At 59.7% G+C, this 18,328-nt stretch overlaps 1 protein-coding gene across 2 annotated transcripts in view; it reads left to right on the forward strand.

The window, feature by feature from the left end:
* Positions 1-18,328, forward strand: part of LRP1 (LDL receptor related protein 1) — an 88,751-nt gene that overhangs the window by 58,354 nt on the left and 12,069 nt on the right. Inside the window, exons 28-63 of one of the 2 annotated variants that reach the window (XM_032204915.1) lie at positions 2-133; positions 256-483; positions 621-795; positions 1,425-1,519; positions 1,621-1,770; positions 2,038-2,178; positions 2,303-2,431; positions 3,712-3,843; positions 4,109-4,243; positions 4,320-4,449; positions 5,015-5,141; positions 5,393-5,544; positions 5,688-5,812; positions 6,765-7,136; positions 8,339-8,528; positions 8,895-9,099; positions 9,287-9,479; positions 9,907-10,032; positions 10,136-10,264; positions 10,747-10,866; positions 11,539-11,652; positions 12,109-12,258; positions 12,416-12,550; positions 13,063-13,179; positions 13,407-13,535; positions 13,707-13,829; positions 14,132-14,272; positions 14,357-14,544; positions 14,780-14,963; positions 15,173-15,258; positions 15,605-15,724; positions 16,090-16,277; positions 16,495-16,700; positions 16,940-17,128; positions 17,372-17,520; positions 18,014-18,107. In XM_032204915.1, the coding sequence (XP_032060806.1) occupies positions 2-133; positions 256-483; positions 621-795; positions 1,425-1,519; positions 1,621-1,770; positions 2,038-2,178; positions 2,303-2,431; positions 3,712-3,843; positions 4,109-4,243; positions 4,320-4,449; positions 5,015-5,141; positions 5,393-5,544; positions 5,688-5,812; positions 6,765-7,136; positions 8,339-8,528; positions 8,895-9,099; positions 9,287-9,479; positions 9,907-10,032; positions 10,136-10,264; positions 10,747-10,866; positions 11,539-11,652; positions 12,109-12,258; positions 12,416-12,550; positions 13,063-13,179; positions 13,407-13,535; positions 13,707-13,829; positions 14,132-14,272; positions 14,357-14,544; positions 14,780-14,963; positions 15,173-15,258; positions 15,605-15,724; positions 16,090-16,277; positions 16,495-16,700; positions 16,940-17,128; positions 17,372-17,520; positions 18,014-18,107 (5,499 nt within the window). The remainder of the gene's footprint in view (position 1; positions 134-255; positions 484-620; positions 796-1,424; positions 1,520-1,620; positions 1,771-2,037; positions 2,179-2,302; positions 2,432-3,711; positions 3,844-4,108; positions 4,244-4,319; positions 4,450-5,014; positions 5,142-5,392; positions 5,545-5,687; positions 5,813-6,764; positions 7,137-8,338; positions 8,529-8,894; positions 9,100-9,286; positions 9,480-9,906; positions 10,033-10,135; positions 10,265-10,746; positions 10,867-11,538; positions 11,653-12,108; positions 12,259-12,415; positions 12,551-13,062; positions 13,180-13,406; positions 13,536-13,706; positions 13,830-14,131; positions 14,273-14,356; positions 14,545-14,779; positions 14,964-15,172; positions 15,259-15,604; positions 15,725-16,089; positions 16,278-16,494; positions 16,701-16,939; positions 17,129-17,371; positions 17,521-18,013; positions 18,108-18,328) is intronic. The other variant, XM_032204916.1, reaches the window with a different exon arrangement.

Consider the following 18,328-nt stretch of genomic DNA (forward strand, 5'->3'; position numbering starts at 1 on the left):
GCTCCTAACCCCTGTGAAGCCAACGGGGGCAAAGGGCCCTGCTCCCACCTCTGCCTCATCAACTACAACCGTACGCTGTCCTGTGCCTGCCCTCACCTCATGAAGCTGGACAAGGACAACGTGACCTGCTACGGTAGGGATGTGCCCAGGACTCCCAGCGGGGTCTGGGTGGGAGCAGGACATGCCAGTGCTTTGGACCAGCTGTGCAGAGCAGACTGAGGTCCCACCACAGCCCCATCTCGCTTCTTTCCCCAGAGTTTAAGAAGTTCCTGCTGTACGCACGGCAGATGGAGATCCGGGGTGTGGACATTGACAACCCCTACTACAACTACATCATCTCCTTCACGGTGCCTGACATCGATAACGTCACGGTGGTGGACTATGATGCCCTGGAGCAGCGCATTTACTGGTCTGATGTGCGCACCCAGACCATCAAGAGAGCCTTCATCAATGGCACTGGCGTGGAGACTGTTGTCTCAGCAGGTGGGCATGGGAGATTGCTGCCCTGAGCAGCTGCTCTGGAGGCTTTGGGTCCATGAAACTGGCCTTCCTCTTCAGCCTGAGCACTGTCCCATCCCCATTCTCACAACTAACCTGTCTCCCTTCCTGTTGTCTTTCAGACCTGCCCAACGCTCATGGCCTCTCTGTGGATTGGGTTTCCAGAAACCTCTTCTGGACCAGCTACGATGCCAACAAAAAGCAAATCAACGTCGCCCGCCTGGATGGCTCCTTCAAGAACGCAGTGATCCAGGGGCTGGACAAGCCCCACTGCCTGGTGGTTCACCCCCTCAGAGGGTAGGTCTCACCCCACAGCGGTGGTGGGGAGCACTGGGTGGTGGCATGCGGCGCCAGCAGCCCAGGGTTTGAGCTGAGAACGTCAAAGGACAGGGTGTGCGTGCAGGCACACGTGTGAGTGCGCCTGACAGTGCACGTGCATGGTGTGGAGGAGAGAACAGGTTGTGCTTCGTGTGTGTCAGTGCGTGTAGGAGGTGTGAGAGGAGGAGATGGGGCTGCAGCTTAGGAGGTGTGCGTCTGCCGGGGTGTGGGAAGGAGCGGGCTACACTCCAGTACACACAAGTGTGTGTAGGAGAGCCGACGTGAGGAACAGGCAGTGGATACGTGTGCACCTGTGTGTGTGTGCTAGTCTGGGCGTGCACGAGAGAGTACTGGTTGCAGCACTGTGCTCCGTGCCAGGCTTTGCAGGGCTGGGCTGTGTGTGTGACCCGGCTCCATCCCAGGCACGGCACCAGGGACAAGGCCATCAGCATGCCTGAGCTCCTGGGAGTCCGGCGAGCACACTGGGGTGGTGGGTGCTGGTGGGGCTGGGTTGGGGAGGCTGGGAGAGTGGAGTTCTTAGTGAACAGAGGTGTGGGCCGTCTCTTTGGGCTCGACCCAGCACGCTTACTGTTCCCTCCCTGCTGTAGGAAACTCTACTGGACAGATGGGGACAACATCAGCGTGGCCAACATGGATGGCAGCAACCGCACGCTGCTCTTCACCAACCAGAAGGGGCCCGTTGGTACGGATGTCTCACTGCCCTGCATGCACCCCCTCATCATCCTCCCGGACAGCCACAGTCCCTTCGTGTCTTATTGACGCCGAGGCTCCCTTGCTTTCCAGGCCTGGCCATTGACTACCCAGAGAGCAAGCTGTATTGGATCAGCTCTGGCAACGGCACCATCAACAGATGCAACCTGGATGGCAGCAACCTGGAGGTGATCGAGTCTGTGAAGAGTCAGCTGAGCAAGGCGACCGCGCTGGCCATCATGGGTGAGAGCAGGCAGCATGTTAGGGTGGTTCACGAAGCCCTTGCCCGTTCTCCTGGCCCTGCCCGAGCACAGGCTGTGTGCTGCCACCTCCAGCAGCTGCGGAGGGGCTGCAGCTCCATTAAAGGCTGGGCTCAGCCCCCTCCTTCCATGCCATCACATGTAAATCTGCGTAGAGTCACGGCTCTGCCCTGCTAGGGGAAGAGCTCTTCTGCTTGGGAAGGAGGGGACGAGGACAGCTGCTGCATCTTCCTGCCTCCCCTCCTCCCAGGGGACAAGCTGTGGTGGGCTGACCAGGCCTCGGAGAGGATGGGCACCTGCAACAAGAAGGATGGGACGGAGGTGACCGTGCTGCGCAACAGCACCACGTTGGTGATGCACATGAAGGTGTACGACGAGAGCATCCAGCAGGGTGAGCGCATGTTCCTGGTGGAGAGCCCACGGTGCTGGGGATAGGCTCAGAGCCCCCGTGTCTCAGCACTGGCCACTGCACCCAGCCCCACACCAGCCCTTACCCTTCTTTCTCTCCGTGATAGCCGGGACCAACCCCTGCAGCATGAATAACGGCGACTGCTCGCAGCTTTGCCTCCCCACTTCGGAGACCTCCCGGTCCTGCATGTGCACTGCTGGCTATAGTCTGAAAAGTGGACAGCAGTCCTGTGAAGGTGAGCACACCCGTCCCATCCCTGTGTCCCTCCTTGGAGCAGAGCCCCTGTGGCTCTACCAGCATGCCACAGGGCCGAGCTGTTTGCAGGACAGGCACCGAGGCTCGTGTGCTGCATGAGGGGTGATAAAACACCTCATCCAGCACCAGCTGCGAGGTGGGAGCTGAAGCAGAAGCTCTCAAAGGGGAGATGAAATGCTTGCTGTTGGTGCTGGGGTTGGGTCACTGAAGTCGCCGGGCTGCCCAGTCCCAATCCTCGGCCCCACTGCAGTCCCCCCCCCGGTGCAGTCTCCCTGCCCCGACGGGAGCAAACGGCTTCTCCCAGTTGCTTCCTGCAGCGCTTGCCCTGCAGTTCCCAAATCTCTGCCCAATTTGCCACTGTCACTTTCAGGAGGAAAGAGCCCCCCCTGCGCCCTGTTTGCTGCCAGGGCCTCTCAAAGGCTGTTTGTGTGCAAAATGTTCTTGGTCTTTTTGAACGGGGCTGGCGAAGTTGCCGCACCATCTGGGTCAGGGCAGGGACTGCATAACAAACGCTGCCCTGACCCAAATGCGGCACAGAGCCTTTGCCAGCGCTCAGCTGGAGGCGGCTCTGGGAGGAGTCCTGGCTGCACTTGTGCCAACGCTGTCCCGCAACGGGTCAGCACCCCATAAAGAGGCTTTGGTGGGGATCAGCAACCCTTAAATAGGCCCCTCCTGAACTTGCAGCCTCCAAGTAGCTGCTAGGCAGGACCTTGCTGGGTCAGAGCCCTGTTCAGAGTGAAGCCGGGAAGGGCTTTGCTGCTGTTTCCCTTCTCCTGCCCAGCAGTCCCGAGCCTCGTTTCTGGCTACATCAATTCTCGGTTCTTTCCTGCAGTATTTTCAATCCCTTCCCCTGCCTGTTGTGTTGGTGAGAACCATCCCATCCCGGTCAGGGGAGGATAGCCTTTTCCTCCATAAGTTCATCCTGCTCAGTCCCCTCTCAGGCAGAGACCCAAGCATCCCTCCATCATGCGTAACCAGGGTGCTGCAGAGCTCTTGTAGCACGCCCGAGCTGCAGCAACGTGTGCAGGTGCTTGGTGTCCAGCAGTGCTGCTCCGCTGGTCCGTCTGCTGTCCTGGGCCATCTGCCCGGGATGGGGATGCCAGGCACTGCCGTAGTGCCAGGGTGGAGCCCTTGCACCGGCCCTGCTGGGTGTTTGCTCCTCCGTGGTGCTGCAGTCGTGTGGTTTTCCATGAGCTGTGGCTGTCCCTTGAAGGACTGTGTCTGTTGGTGGGACGTTCACTGTCCCTGTCTCTGTTACAGGTGTTGGCTCCTTCCTCCTGTATTCGGTCCACGAGGGGATCCGTGGCATTCCCCTGGACCCCAACGACAAGTCGGATGCCCTCGTGCCTGTGTCGGGGACCTCACTGGCTGTGGGGATTGACTTCCACGCAGGTGACGTGTGATCTGAAAGTGGGACACTGGGGCTTGCCTCTGCTGTGGGGGCCAACCAAGGACTTGAGAGGTTGGGGCAGGGGAGAACAGGGCAGGAGGGTGGTCGCCAGGTGCCAGTATGGCAGCACCTGCCCCAGAGCATGTCCTGGGGGGGCTCAGGTCCCCATGCCGGAGCTGTGGGGTGCAGCTCAGCCCGGGTCTGTGCTGTCCTTGGGCAGTCCCAAGGCGGTCGCTGATAGGAGCCCTCCCACCTGGCCCCCCTCAGAGAATGACACCATATACTGGGTGGACATGGGGCTGAGCACCATCAGCCGAGCCAAGAGGGACCAGACGTGGCGGGAGGACGTAGTCACCAATGGCATCGGCCGCGTCGAGGGCATCGCTGTGGACTGGATCGCAGGTGAGGGGGGTGGGCAGGCAGGGAGGGAGCGGTGGGGGAGCGGGAGGCATGAGGTGCTCACTGACCCTTTCTGCAGGAAACATCTACTGGACAGACCAGGGTTTCGACGTCATTGAGGTGGCCAGGCTGAACGGGTCCTTCCGCTACGTGGTGATCTCCCAGGGGCTGGACAAGCCGCGGGCCATCACGGTCCACCCGGAGAAGGGGTGAGGGACTGCGCAAAGCCGCCTGGAGGGGGCTGCTGGGGAGGGCTGGGGACGTGCTGGGACCCCTGCCACTCCTCCTGAGACACCCTGGGGGTTTGCATGCAGCAGAGAACCGGGACTCATGGGTCTCCTGCCTTGCCCCGCACCAAGGAGATACAAATCCCTCAGGTCTCCCTGCCCCTTCAGCAACGTGCTGAGCTTGCTTCCCAGCAGCACCCCTTGACCTCGTGGGTGCCAGGCACCTCAGAAAACCTGAGTGGAGCCTCCCCAGGATGGCTCTGGCTTTGGGCAGTGTCGCTGAGAGAGGAGAGGGAAGGGGAAGGACGGAGAACAGTGCCTTAAGTGCCTGGCACGCGGGGCTGCTTCCTGGGCTGCATCCAGCCATAATGCAGTGCTCCTTCCCCGGCACAGTGCGGGCAGTGAGTCCTTGGTGTCCAGGAGGCTGGCTGGTCACCAGGGGACTGTGTTTAGGCCCTGGCATGGAGGAGGGAGGGAGAGAGGTGTTTCGTCCAAGGCTGCCACTGCTGGCCGGCCCTGTGATCACGTCCCTGTCGCCCTCCCACAGGTACCTGTTCTGGACAGAGTGGGGGCAGTACCCCCGCATCGAGCGGTCCCGCCTGGATGGGACCGAGCGCATGGTGCTGGTCAACGTCAGCATCAGCTGGCCCAATGGGATATCCGTCGACTATGAGGTACGGCAGCCATCCAGAGCCGACCCAGGGCCTGGCGAGGATTGCTCAGGGCCTGCAGGAAGGGTCTCAGCAGCTGGGCCTCTGGGGGACCTGGCTGCCCTCCCCAGGGTGCTGGAGGCTCCTCTCTAGCATAAGGGAAATGGTCCAGGGTGGTCTTCCAAACCTTAGGGCCTTCTGCCGGGTGCGGTGGGAGGTGTAGAGCGTGTCTTAGGGTCTGTGCCCTTGTGTTGCTGACTGGGCTGGTTCCTCAGGATGGGAAGCTGTACTGGTGCGATGCCCGGACCGACAAGATTGAGCGAATTGACCTGGAGACGGGAGAAAACCGTGAGGTTGTCCTGTCCAGCAACAACATGGACATGTTCTCGGTGTCTGTCTTTGAGGACTACATTTACTGGAGTGACAGGTATGGCTCCTGGCTGGCCCCGTGGTGCTGGGGGTGCTCTGGGCACTGGCTTCACAAGGCAGACAAGGGGAGCTGGGGATGCTGGGGGGCAGGTTCAGAGCAGAGCCCCACGTCACTTGCTCAGCGACTCTCTCCTTTTTTAGGACTCATGCAAACGGCTCCATTAAAAGAGGCAGCAAGGACAATGCTACTGAATCGGTGTCCCTGCGGACGGGGATCGGCGTGCAGCTCAAGGACATCAAAGTCTTCAACCGGGCCAGGCAGAAGGGTAGGTCAGGGAGCTGAGTGCCCTGCTGCAGCACCGCTCAGCACCCGCTGCTGCCTGGGCTGGATACAGCAGGCAGATGCGAGGTGGGAGAAAGAAACAAACAGGCTGCTGTGTCCTCGAGAAAGGGCATGTGGAAGAAAAATGCAGTGGGCTGAGCCCTCTTCACCTGCTTCCTCTGGGAGCAGGGGCAGAGGTGCAAAGCTGCTGAGTGGGAACTCGGGTGGAGTGGGAAGTCCTGCAGAAAAGGATTTGGGGGTCCTGATGGATGAGAAGCTGGACGTGAGCTGGCAGCGTGCGCTTGCAGCCCGGAAGGCTGACTGTATCCTGGGCTGCATCAACAGAGGGAAGGGCAGCAGGGAGAGGGAAGTGATTGTTCCCCTCTACTCTGCACCTGGAGCACTGCGTGCAGGCCTGGGGCCCCCAGCACAAGAAGGATGTGGAGCTCTTGGAACAGGTCCAGAGGAGGGCCACTAAGATGATCAGAGGGCTGGAGCACCTCTCCTCTGCAGAAAGGTTGAGGGAACTGGGCTTGTTTAGCTTGGAGAAGAGAAGGCTCCAGGGAGACCTCATTGCGGCCTTCCAGTACTTGAAGGGAACATATAAACAGGACAAGGAACACCTGTCTATATGTGTTAATAGTGATAGGACACGGGGGAATGGTTTTAAACTAAGACAGGGGAAATTTAGTTTAGATATTAGGAGGAAGTTTTTTGCTCAGAGGGTGGTGAGGCACTGGAACAGGTTGCCCAGAGAGGCTGTGGATGCCCCATCCCTGGAGGCATTCAAGGCCAGGCTGGATGTGGCTCTGGACAGCCTGCTCTAGTGGTTGGCAACCCTGTCCAGAGCAGCGGGGTTGCAACTAGATGATCTTTAAGGTCCTTTTCAACCCAGGCCATTCTGTGATTCTGTGATCTCCCTCACAGTCCTCTGAGCTCCCCTCTCTTCTGCCCAGGCACCAACATCTGTGCCCAGAACAACGGGGGCTGCCAGCAGCTCTGCCTGTTCCGGGGCGGGGGGCAGCGGACGTGCGCCTGCGCCCACGGCATGCTGTCTGAGGACGGCGTGAGCTGCCGGGACTACGACGGCTACCTGCTGTACTCGGAGCGCACCATCCTCAAGAGCATCCACCTGTCGGATGAGAACAACCTCAACGCGCCCATCAAGCCCTTTGAGGATGCAGAGCACATGAAGAACGTCATCGCCCTGGCCTTCGACTACCGTTACGGCTCCAAGGGCAGCAACCGCATCTTCTACAGCGACATCCACTTCGGCAACATCCAGCAGATCAATGACGACGGCACGGGACGCAAGACCATTGTGGAGAGTGAGTGTCCCAGGGCATCTGCCCTCAGACCCCTTTTCTGCTTTCTCCTGAACACCCTCTTACTTCACCCAAGCATTTGTTTTCCTGTTCATGTTCCTTGGTGCTTTTGAGAGGTATTTTGAGTGACGGTTGTTAAGAGTTCAGATGGGAAATTTTCTACTGGAGCCTGTAGAAGTGGCAGCAGCCTCTTCTGTGGTAGAGGACGTGGATGCAAGGAGCAGTTGCAGAGCTTGTTCTGGCAAGGAAAGCATATCACGAGGCTTAGGCGTGCATGTGGGTGTGCTTTGCTCTAGAAACAAGACACTGCAGCAAATCTGGGATCTGCTCTATGTTTGCACTTCACTTCCAAGACAGACCCATCAAGGCTGAGCAAACCTTGCCACAGCCTGGCCCTGTCTTCACCTCAAAGCCCTTGGTTTGCACTTGATTAGTTTTATTGGCTCCTACAGCTGTTGAAAAGACCGTCTGTTGCTCTGCATCGCTAGGGAAAACCTCCAGCAAGGGTTATAAATGTGCTCACTAATGACTGTATTTACATTTGGCACTCGAGATAGCTTTTATTACTGAGATCAGGAGAGCAGGTCCCGTCTTTTGTAGCCAGTTCATTAAGCCTTTTGTTGATCATTAATGGGGAGGAAGGATGGGTGTGCAGTTCAAGTTTATCTCGTCACCTCTGGGCCTCAGTTCTCCCGTCCCTAGCAGTGGGAGCAGACACTGTGAGTGAGTTTCTGAGCACCGCAGCATCGGATTGCAGGGAGAAGGAGACCAGAAGCAAGGCCAGCCCCTGTGGGCAAGATGAGTAGAGCCCTGGCTTGAAAGCCAAGCTGAAGTCTTTGTTTTAACATAGGTGAATGTTCCTCAGCCTTCTGACAAGGAGATGTAGCTACCTGATCTGTAGCAAAGCTCTGCTCAGGAGTCTCCTGAAGCCTTCTGGGACCTTGATTCACTTGCATGTCCAACCACCAGCCCAGTCCTGCTTAGTTCCCTCTTCATTGCCCTGTGCTGTTGCACTGGTGCAGTGCTAACAAGCAGCCAGTGCCTCTGAGGGATTTTTTGGGGTGTAATGAAAAGCAGTAAGTCCAGGCTGCCACATCTGAGCATCATGGTTGGCACTGGCTGCGTGGAAGGAGCCTTGCAGGAGCAAGGGGCTGGAGGCAGTCCTGGGCCAGAGGCTCACCCTTGCCTGTCCTCTCCCCCTGCAGATGTGGGCTCGGTGGAGGGGCTGGCATACCACCGCGGCTGGGACACACTGTACTGGACGAGCTACACCACCTCCACCATCACCCGCCACACTGTGGATCAGAGCCGCCTGGGGGCTTTTGAGAGGGAGACGGTGATCACCATGTCAGGAGACGATCACCCCCGTGCCTTCGTGCTGGATGAGTGCCAGAAGTGAGTGGTGGCGTCACCCCAGCCGGGTCTGTCAGCCCCCAGGGTCCGCGTGGCCCCGAGGACCCCTGCAGGTCCAGGGACCCAGACCCCTCCTGCAGGACAGGCGCTGGCTCCCAGCAGGGCACATCAGACCCCAGGAAAGAAAGGCCCTGTCCCTCCCTGCACATCCCAGTACAGGGAGTACCGCGCTGTCCAGCTGGTGATTGTGTCTTCGTTCATCCCCCTCCTACCCCCTCTATGTGGGGATAATGTCCCCATCTATCCCAAAGCCCCTGGAAACCCCTAGGCAGCAGGGGGGCGGGTTGAGCCGAACATGTGGCAGAGAGCTGAGGTTTGCAAAGGTGTTCTGTGTCCCTTCTCTTCCAGCCTGATGTTCTGGACCAACTGGAACGAGCAGCACCCCAGCATCATGCGTGCCACCCTGTCTGGTTCCAACGTCCTCATAATCATTGACCAGGACATACGGACACCCAATGGGCTGGCCATTGACCACAGGGCTGAGAAGATCTACTTCTCTGACGCCACTCTGGATAAAATCGAGCGCTGTGAATATGATGGCTCCCATCGCCACGTGAGTCCAGACCTGCCAGGGATTGGGGATGAGGGTGAAGGGTGCTGGAGCAGAGCTGTTCCCGTGGCACGGGGGCATTGGGCTTCCCCCAGCGCAAACAGTCAGGGACAGGCTGTGGTCGGGGCAGTGCTGGGATTTGTCCTGTAGCCAGGTTCCTCCGTGCTCATATTTTGCTTATGTCTGTCAGGTGATCCTGAAATCGGAGCCCGTGCACCCCTTTGGCCTGGCTGTCTATGGCGATTACATCTTCTGGACAGACTGGGTGCGCAGGGCTGTGCAGCGAGCTAACAAGTACGTGGGCACTGACATGAAACTTCTGCGCGTGGACATCCCCCAGCAGCCCATGGGCATCATCGCCGTGGCCAATGACACCGACAGCTGTAAGGACACCCCACACCCTACCCGTCACCCCCTGGCCTCGCCACTGTGTGCCCGTTTGCTGCCTCTGCCCCTACAAGCCTCAGGCCTCTGCCCCCCTCCCCTGCGCTTCTCATCCCCCTTCCAAACAGCTCTGCATCTCCACCCCTTCTGTCCTGTGACTGTCCCTTGTTGACCCTCATGCCCGAGGCATGTCCATCTCCAAGCCCAGTGCAGGCTGGAGAGGGAATTTTCCCCATGAGTGCCTTTCCCAGAACATCCTCCTTGTAAGCTCTGGGGAGACTGGCTGCCCCCAAACACGTGCATCCCCCCATAGCCCCATTTGAAGGGCCCAGGGAGGAGCCCGCACCTTTCCTATCCCCCAGCAGGAAGGACAAGGGGAAGGGACTGCTGAGGCTGTCCCTGGTGTGACTGCTCTGTCTCTCCTAGGTGAGCTGTCCCCGTGCAGGGTGAACAACAGTGGCTGTCAGGACCTCTGCCTGCTGACACCCAAAGGACATGTCAACTGCTCCTGCCGTGGCGAGCGCGTCCTGCAGGAGGATTTCACCTGCAAAGGTGGAGGGGAGGTGGAAGCTGGCAGCTGGTGGGATGGGAAGGGGTGGAGGAAGAGGGGCCCTGCTCCTCCTGGCAGAGCTGACTCTCCTCGCACTCTCCTCAGCTCTGAACTCCACCTGCAACATGCATGATGAGTTCGAGTGTGGCAACGGTGACTGCATTGACTTCAGCCGGACCTGCGATGGCGTGGTCCACTGCAAGGACAAGTCAGACGAGAAGCAGTCCTACTGCAGTAAGGTTCCTCCTCTTGCTGCTTTGCTCGTACACATGCATGCGCACAGGCACCCTGCTCGAGCTGTCAGCTCCACCAGGCAAAGAGTGCTGGGGCTCCTGGGTGCCGTGGATGGGCGTCTTCTCGTGTCTCTCTGGTGCTCTTCATCCCTTTTGCCCTCCCAAGGCTGGGACCAGCCAGGCTTTAAGGGCTCCAGAACTTTCTTCTGAGGGCAGGGGGGCACAGGTGGAGAGGGGGACACCTGGAGCCATCCTGGTGGGGTTTACAGCACCCTTATTCTGACAGCAACCCTTGCTCTGCAGCCGGAGGATCTCTGCTGGGCAAAGGCCAAGCTTAACCCAGTGATGTTGCCAGGACAGCGCAAGGGAATCTGTTTCCTAATCATGCTTGTGCAGTTTCTCCTCTGCTGAAGGTCCCAAGTCACTGACAAGCCCAGCCGCTCTGGCTCTCCCTTGGTGCTCACCATCCTTTCTCTCTCGCAGGCAGCCGCAAGTGCAAGAAGGGCTACCTGCACTGCATGAATGGGCGCTGCATCGCCAGCCGCTACTGGTGCAACGGCGTGGATGACTGCGGGGACAACTCGGACGAAGTGCCCTGCAACAGTAAGCAGGCTGCCTGGCTCCCTGCCAGGGCTCCGTCAGCTGTCTGGGACAGGGACAGAGGCGTCGGGAAAGGGTTACCTTCAGCTTGACAGGATCAGAGCAGAGCTGGGGCTTGATGGAGAGTCGAGGTCTAAGTCATACTTCCACTGCACCGCTTTGTCAGATTCATTCCCTGATAGCTGGGAGGAAGAACTCCCATAAACGGCAGCGCAACGCCCAGAGCTATGTGAAAATAGTGGTTTGATATCTGGGGAGAACACGAGGCAGAGGCAAGGTGCAGCATCACTGCTCACCACTTCTGCACTCCTGAGAAAAGGGCACACAAGCACCCCAAGGGCAGCATCCGTTCGGAGCTGCAGCTTTGTAGGAGCCTGTGCTTGCTTTAGAACTGCCTGCAGAGGTTATGCTCATCTCTGAGCCTGCCCAGGCCTGCTAGCGAAAGGCCAGCTCAGCAGACGAGTTCAGATGTGGCAGGTGGAGTTTGTGAGCCAGAAGGGAGCCAGGTCTCCATCAAGAGGGGACATAGACCTGGGAGTGCAGGATCGATGGTCTGTGGCTGTGCTGGGCAGGGTGTGTGCGTGCACGCCTGCAGTGAGCGTGGAGTGGGGTGGCTGTGCATGCTGGGTCCCCATCCCAGCCTCATCTTCTGTGGGGGCTTCCCCCTCATTGCAGAAACCAGCTGTGCTGCTACCGAGTTCCGCTGCCGGGATGGGACCTGCATTGGGAATTCAAGCCGCTGCAACCAGTTCATCGACTGTGAGGACGCTTCGGATGAAATGAACTGCAGTGAGTGCCCTGACTGTGCCCTGTTGTTCCTGCTGCCTCCCCAGCTCTGGCCTGCTGTCGCTTCTTTGGAGATGCTTCCACCCTCTGGGTCTGTGGGCTGGGGTGCCGGGGCCCTGTATTGCCTTGTGGTCTACAGGAAAGGTGCTGAGTCAAGGCAGGAGTGAGCTCCTGATTCCCACCCACCAGCAGAGGCTTGCCCAGATTAACCCCTCTGCTGGGAGCCACCCTAGTCCCTGTCACTTCAGCCCACCTGCATGCTGCTCAGCCTCTCACCACCCCACAGCCATCAGAAGAGCCTTGCGAGGTGCCAAGAGCCAGTGTTGTTCCAGCAGCTCGGGGCTCTGACCCGGGGGTCAGAGGATACACAGTGCCAATGTGGGGCGCGCAGGGCTTATGCTGGCAGCAGGAGCTGGAGCTGAGGGCCGTCAGCGGGGCTTGTGTTGTGCTTTCTTGCAGCCGCCACTGACTGCAGTGGCTACTTCAAGCTGGGGGTGAAGGGGACCACGTTCCAGAAGTGCGAACACACCTCCCTGTGCTATGCACCAAGCTGGGTGTGCGACGGAGCAAACGACTGTGGAGACTACTCAGACGAGCGCAACTGCCCCGGTGAGAGCAGTGGGGCAAGGAGTGGGGAGTGCAGGCTGGGCTCCGGCCCCAGATGCGGGCGTCTCACGGTTTCTCCAGCCAGGTGCTCCCTTTGGGGTCCCACCAGGCAGCAGGGGCCTGTGCCACCATGCTTATGGACGTTTTCTTCCCAAACCAGGTGGGAGGGAACCCAAATGTCCAGCCAATTACTTTGCCTGCCCAAGCGGGAGGTGCATCCCCATGACTTGGACTTGTGACAAAGAGGACGACTGCGAGAATGGAGAAGACGAGACTCACTGCAGTGAGCGGCAGGGTGGGGAGAGCAAGGGTCTCTGGGGCTGTTGCATGGGGTGGCAAGAGCAGGCACAGCAGAGGGGGAAGCAGGAACCTCTCCTCTCTCCAAGATCCCTTGGCCAAGAACCAGATTCCAGATTCTTCCTCTTTGTGGTCTTATTCCACAAGCACAGACTTAACTGTGACCAAAACAAATGTCCTTGCACGTTTCTTTGCTCAGCAGATGCATGTATCCATAGTGACTTTAAGGGTGCCCAGTTACAGCTCATTTGAGTGATGTTTTTTGTTCCAACCTCCCTAAACAAACCTCCAACAATACCCAGGAACTGGGAACCCGCCCCCCCTCCAGCTCCAGAGCAGGGAATCCCACATCAGTCCTGCCCCAGCGTGGTGTGGGGGCACTGACAGGTCTGGGCAGCAGGATTGCCAGCACCAGCTCTAGCACCCAGCTGGGTCAGCCTGGCCACGTGCTGCTGCTGTGTCCATCCTGCTGCATTGCCCCAGCTCTGAGCCCCTCCTCTCCTCTCCCAGACAAGTTCTGCTACCCCGTGCAGTTCGAATGCAACAACCACCGCTGCATCTCCAAGCTCTGGGTGTGTGATGGGGCAGACGACTGTGGGGATGGCTCCGACGAGGACAGCCGCTGCCGTGAGTCTCTCCAACCCCTGCTCTGACCTCCCCGTCCCTGCCCACCATGTTGCCCCGTCCCTGAGCACTCCCACCTCTGCCGTTCCTTCTCCCACACCTGCCCTCCCGCTCCATGATCCTCGCTGTTCTCCTGGATTCCCTGCTTTGGGGCACCCTGGAACATGAGGGCACATAGCCCAAGAGCGCAGGCCCTCCAGCAGCTTTCTTCCCACTTGTCCCTTCTCCAGGGCTGACAACCTGCAGCACAGGATCCTTCCAGTGCCCGGGCAGCTATGTCTGCGTGCCAGAGCGCTGGCTCTGTGATGGAGACAAGGACTGTGCAGATGGAGCTGACGAGACCCTCGCTGCTGGCTGCTGTGAGTCCTCAGATGACTGCGTGCATGGTGGGGCCAGGGATGGAGCTGGGGAGGAGCACAGCTGCCTTGGGGGCTCAACCCCACCACCTGGGGCTGAGGGAGCAGCATGGCCTGCCCCTAGGGCTGCCGGGGGTGTGGGGAGCAGGGGCTGACAGCGGTGCCTCGTTGCAGTGTACAACAACACGTGTGATGAGCGGGAGTTCATGTGCGGGAACCGCCAGTGCATTCCCAAGCACTTTGTCTGTGACCACGACGACGACTGCGGCGATGGCTCGGACGAGTCTCCAGAGTGCGGTAGGTGTCACAGAGTGGAGTGGGGGGATGTGAGCAGAGGGAGCGGGCAGATGCAGTGCCGGACAGCCACAGGAGAGCTGCCTTCTCCCCAGCCGCCCTGCAACGCACCTGCCCTGGTGCTGCATGTTTTTTGGAGAGGTCCAAAGCCACCCGCTTGGCCTCCTCCTTGTCCCAGTGCTGCTCCCCTGTCCCCAGGCGGGCTGAGGGTTTGGGCACCCATGCTGCGGCTGTGCAGTGCCCTGCTCGCTGCTGACTGGCTCAGAGTGGTGGGGGACGCCTCCTGAGCCCGCTGTCACCTGCAGAGTACCCGACCTGTGGCCCCCATGAGTTTCGCTGTGCCAACGGCCGCTGCCTCAGCAACAGCCAGTGGGAGTGCGATGGCGAGTTCGACTGCCACGACCACTCGGATGAGGCGCCCAAGAACCCACGCTGCAGCAGCCCAGGTACCTGCAGGGGCCGGGGCTGGGGGAGCGGGGCTGCCCAGCTGCTCGTGCTTACGACTGCTTTTGCCTCTCTGCCCACTGCAGAGAACAAGTGCAACGACTCCTTCTTCCTGTGCAAGAACGGGAAATGCATCCCAGAGGCTCTGCTTTGCGACAACAACAATGACTGCGCGGACGGCTCGGATGAGCTCAACTGCTTCATCAATGAGTGCCTCAACAAGAAGATGAGTGGCTGTTCCCAGGAGTGTGAGGACCTCAAGATTGGGTACAAGGTAGGGGCCCGCTGGCTGGGTTGGGCAGCTGGAGCTGGAGCAATGCTCCCATGCTCCCTGCTTCCTCCACGGCCCTTGTAGCATGAGCGTTGCTTCTGCCCTGCACCGCAGTGCACACGTGGGCACTTTCAGCTTGCGTCTGCGCGTGCTGTTCTGCCCGTGCCTGTGCCCATTTGTCCTGTGAGGTGCCCCTCGCCCCTGGCTGTGGCTAACAGCTCCTGGTTGCCTCCTGCAGTGCAGATGCCGTCCTGGGTTCCGGCTGAAGGATGACGGGAAGACGTGCATTGACATCGATGAGTGCTCCACCACCTACCCCTGCAGCCAGAAGTGCATCAACACTCTGGGCAGCTTCAAGTGCCTATGCATAGAGGGCTACAAGCTCAAACCTGACAACCCCACCAGCTGTAAAGCTGTCACAGGTGAGCAGGGTTTAGAGGCAGGGATGCTGTTGTGGCAGCAGCGGGATGCTGCAAGCGCTGGAGTTGGTGGCAGTGCTCTGGAGGTGAAGCAGCTGCACCTGGCTCGTGGAGGAGAGCCAGGACACGCAGGGCACAGGGGGAAGCGGCTCCGTGTGCCTGCCCTTGTGCCACTGGCTCACCCCTGATGCATCTCCTGATCCCCCGTGCAGATGAAGAGCCCTTCCTCATCTTTGCCAACCGGTACTACCTTCGGAAGCTCAACCTGGACGGCTCCAACTACACACTGCTCAAGCAGGTGCGGAGCAGGAGGGGGGCACCAGCCTGCGGGGCTGGGGTCTACAGCTGGGGCTTGGGGGGGGTCCAGCACACACAAAATCTCCCAGCCCGCGAGTCTGGGCTCCTGCCTTCCTGCACTGATAACGGGCCCTGTATAAACAATGGCTCTCGCTGTGAATATACACGGGGTCCTGTGTAAACAGCAGCTCTTCAGTAGCAGACCTTTATAAGGCAGGGTCTACACAAGTCTGTGGGTGCTTTTAACTTTGCTCAGGGACTGGGAGCTGTGGCTGGGGGCTCACTAAAGCCCCTGACACCCTGTGCTAGCAGGTGGAATGGTTTCAGTGCTTTTCCCTTCCTCCCAGGGCCTGAACAACGCAGTGGCTCTGGATTTTGACTATCGGGAGCAGATGATCTACTGGACAGACGTCACCACGCAGGGCAGCATGATCCGCCGCATGCACATCAATGGCAGCAATGTTCAGGTGGGGGACAGAGGCAGCCCCCAGGCTGCAGCTCCCTCCCTGTTCCCTGTAGGGGCCCAGGTTGGCCGCAGTGTCACCAGGGAAGGGGACACAAGACCTGTCATAGGGTCACCACAGGTTCCTACAAGGTTCACACATGTTCTTACAAGACCTCCACAGGATGTTTTGCAGCACCATCCCAATCAGATGGGCTTTGTGCTGCCCCAAAGCAGTGGGCAGGGAGGGGTTGGGGGAAGAAAGGAGCGAAGAAAGGGAACTGAGCAGGAGCCGTGCGCTGGGGAATGGGGATGTTGTGGCCATTCCTGGCCCAGGGAAGGACCTGGTTCTGCCTGTCCAGGCCCTACTTCTCCATTTTCTCTCGACAGGTTCTTCACCGCACTGGCCTCAGTAACCCCGATGGGCTGGCAGTGGACTGGGTGGGAGGCAACCTGTACTGGTGTGACAAAGGTCGGGACACCATCGAAGTGTCCAAGCTCAACGGCGCCTACCGCACGGTGCTGGTGAACTCGGGCCTGCGCGAGCCCCGGGCGCTGGTGGTGGACGTGCAGAACGGGTGAGAGCCTCCGGGACCTTCCCCTCTACCCAGGGCTGGGGCTGGGGGCCTCTCTGCCACCTTGTTGCTGGGGCCAGGGCCTTCTCTCCTGTCCTCCAGGACACCTGGCTGCTTCTCCCTCCCCGGCACCCCCATGCCCACGCGACAGGCAGAGCGTGACCACTGCTCTGGCTTGTGCAGGACTCAACCTCGCTCTGCTCTTCTCTTTCCCTCCCAGTTACCTGTACTGGACGGACTGGGGTGACCACTCCCTGATTGGGAAGATTGGCATGGATGGCACCAACCGCAGCGTCATTGTTGACACCAAGATAACGTGGCCCAACGGCCTCACCCTCGACTACATCAACAGTCGGATCTATTGGGCTGATGCACGGGAGGACTACATTGAGTTTGCCAGCCTCGACGGCTCCAACAGGCACACGGGTGAGAGCTGGGGCTCCTCTGGGCCCTCAGGGGATGTTAGGATTGGGCTTGGGGGTGTGGAGTCAGGATTCTGGGGTGGAGTCCCCACTTCCAGCAGCTCCTCCATGCATTTAAGCAAGTGAAAGCGTTTGCCCCCTAGCAGAGCTGACCCTGCGGAGAGGCTGTGCTGTGTGGGGCTGTGGGCACAGTGGGAGGGCTGGGGGCAGCCCCTCGCTGAGCCCACCCTGTCCCCCTTACAGTGCTGAGCCAGGACATCCCGCACATCTTCGCCCTCACCCTCTTTGAGGATTTCATTTACTGGACTGACTGGGAGACCAAGTCCATCAACCGAGCCCACAAGACTACAGGTGCCAACAAGACCCTGCTGATCAGCACGCTGCACCGCCCCATGGACATCCACATCTACCACCCGTACCGCCAGCCCGACGGTGAGCCGCAGGCATGATGGGGTGCGGGGGGGCCCTGGCTCTGCAGAGGAGCCCGGGGCAGCAGCGCAGGAGGGCCAGGGCAGGGCACAGGGTGCAAATGGAGACCAGGGGCTGCCAAGCTAGGAGAGGGGGTGCAAAAAAGGGATGTGTGTGGTGAGGAGGGGCTGACAGCTGGGGGGTTGTGCACCATTTGGGTCCTCCCCCTTGTTCTGACCTGCAGTTCTTTCCCTGCCATCTCCCCAGTTCCCAACCACCCCTGCAAGACCAACAATGCAGGCTGCAGCAACCTCTGCCTCCTCTCGCCGGGCGGGGGGCACAAATGTGCTTGTCCCACCAACTTCTACTTGGGCAGCGATGGCAAGACCTGCGTCTCCAACTGCACAGCCAGCCAGGTAACAACCAGCCTGCCTGTGGAGATGTCCCCATGGCAAGCGTGTGCCTAGGCTTGCACACACATTGCTCTTGCGAGGTTTTCTATCTTGCTCCAGCAGCAGCAGCAGCTGCGGCTCCGTGTGAGCACTGGTGCAGGCTCCGTGCATCGGGTGGTGGCATTGCACATGCCTTCTCCTGGTGTGGGCAACACCTCCCTCCTGTGGCACTTCCCAGCACATACAGACTGCAGCTCCTGGGGTGTCCGAGGGGAGGGAGGCAGCTCTGGAAGGACGCTGCCTGTCCGCCATCCTCCCCAAACCCCAGAGGCTGTGGAGGGTGGACTCGGGGTGGAGAGCTTAGGACAGCTTGGGGCACTGAGGTCTGGGAAGGGATGGCACGGAGGTCAGGGCCCTTGGCAGAGGGGGTGCCCTGGGGACAATGCCACCTGGGGCCTCCGTTCCTGTCTGGGGTCAACATCTGAGCTGCTTTCACAAGCTCGTCCCTCTTTCGCAGTTTGTCTGCAAGAATGACAAATGCATCCCTTTCTGGTGGAAATGCGACACCGAGGACGACTGCGGGGACCGTTCGGATGAGCCTGAGGACTGCCGTGAGTGCTGAGGGGGCTGCAGGCAGCCCACCACGTCCCAGCTCCCTGGCTGTGCTACCTGGCCCTTTGAGGGCACTAACAGCCCCACAGCACCTCCGTGCCAGCCAGAGCAGCCGGGCTCTGCTTCCACAACTGGTCCTTGAAAACCCTGCTGCTGTCCTGGCTGAGGGACAGCACTGGCGAAGGGGAAGATTACCCTGTTAATGGAGCCTGGAGCATAA

This window comes from Aythya fuligula, chromosome 29 (genome assembly GCF_009819795.1).
Source record: "Aythya fuligula isolate bAytFul2 chromosome 29, bAytFul2.pri, whole genome shotgun sequence".
Taxonomy (NCBI): domain Eukaryota; kingdom Metazoa; phylum Chordata; class Aves; order Anseriformes; family Anatidae; genus Aythya; species Aythya fuligula.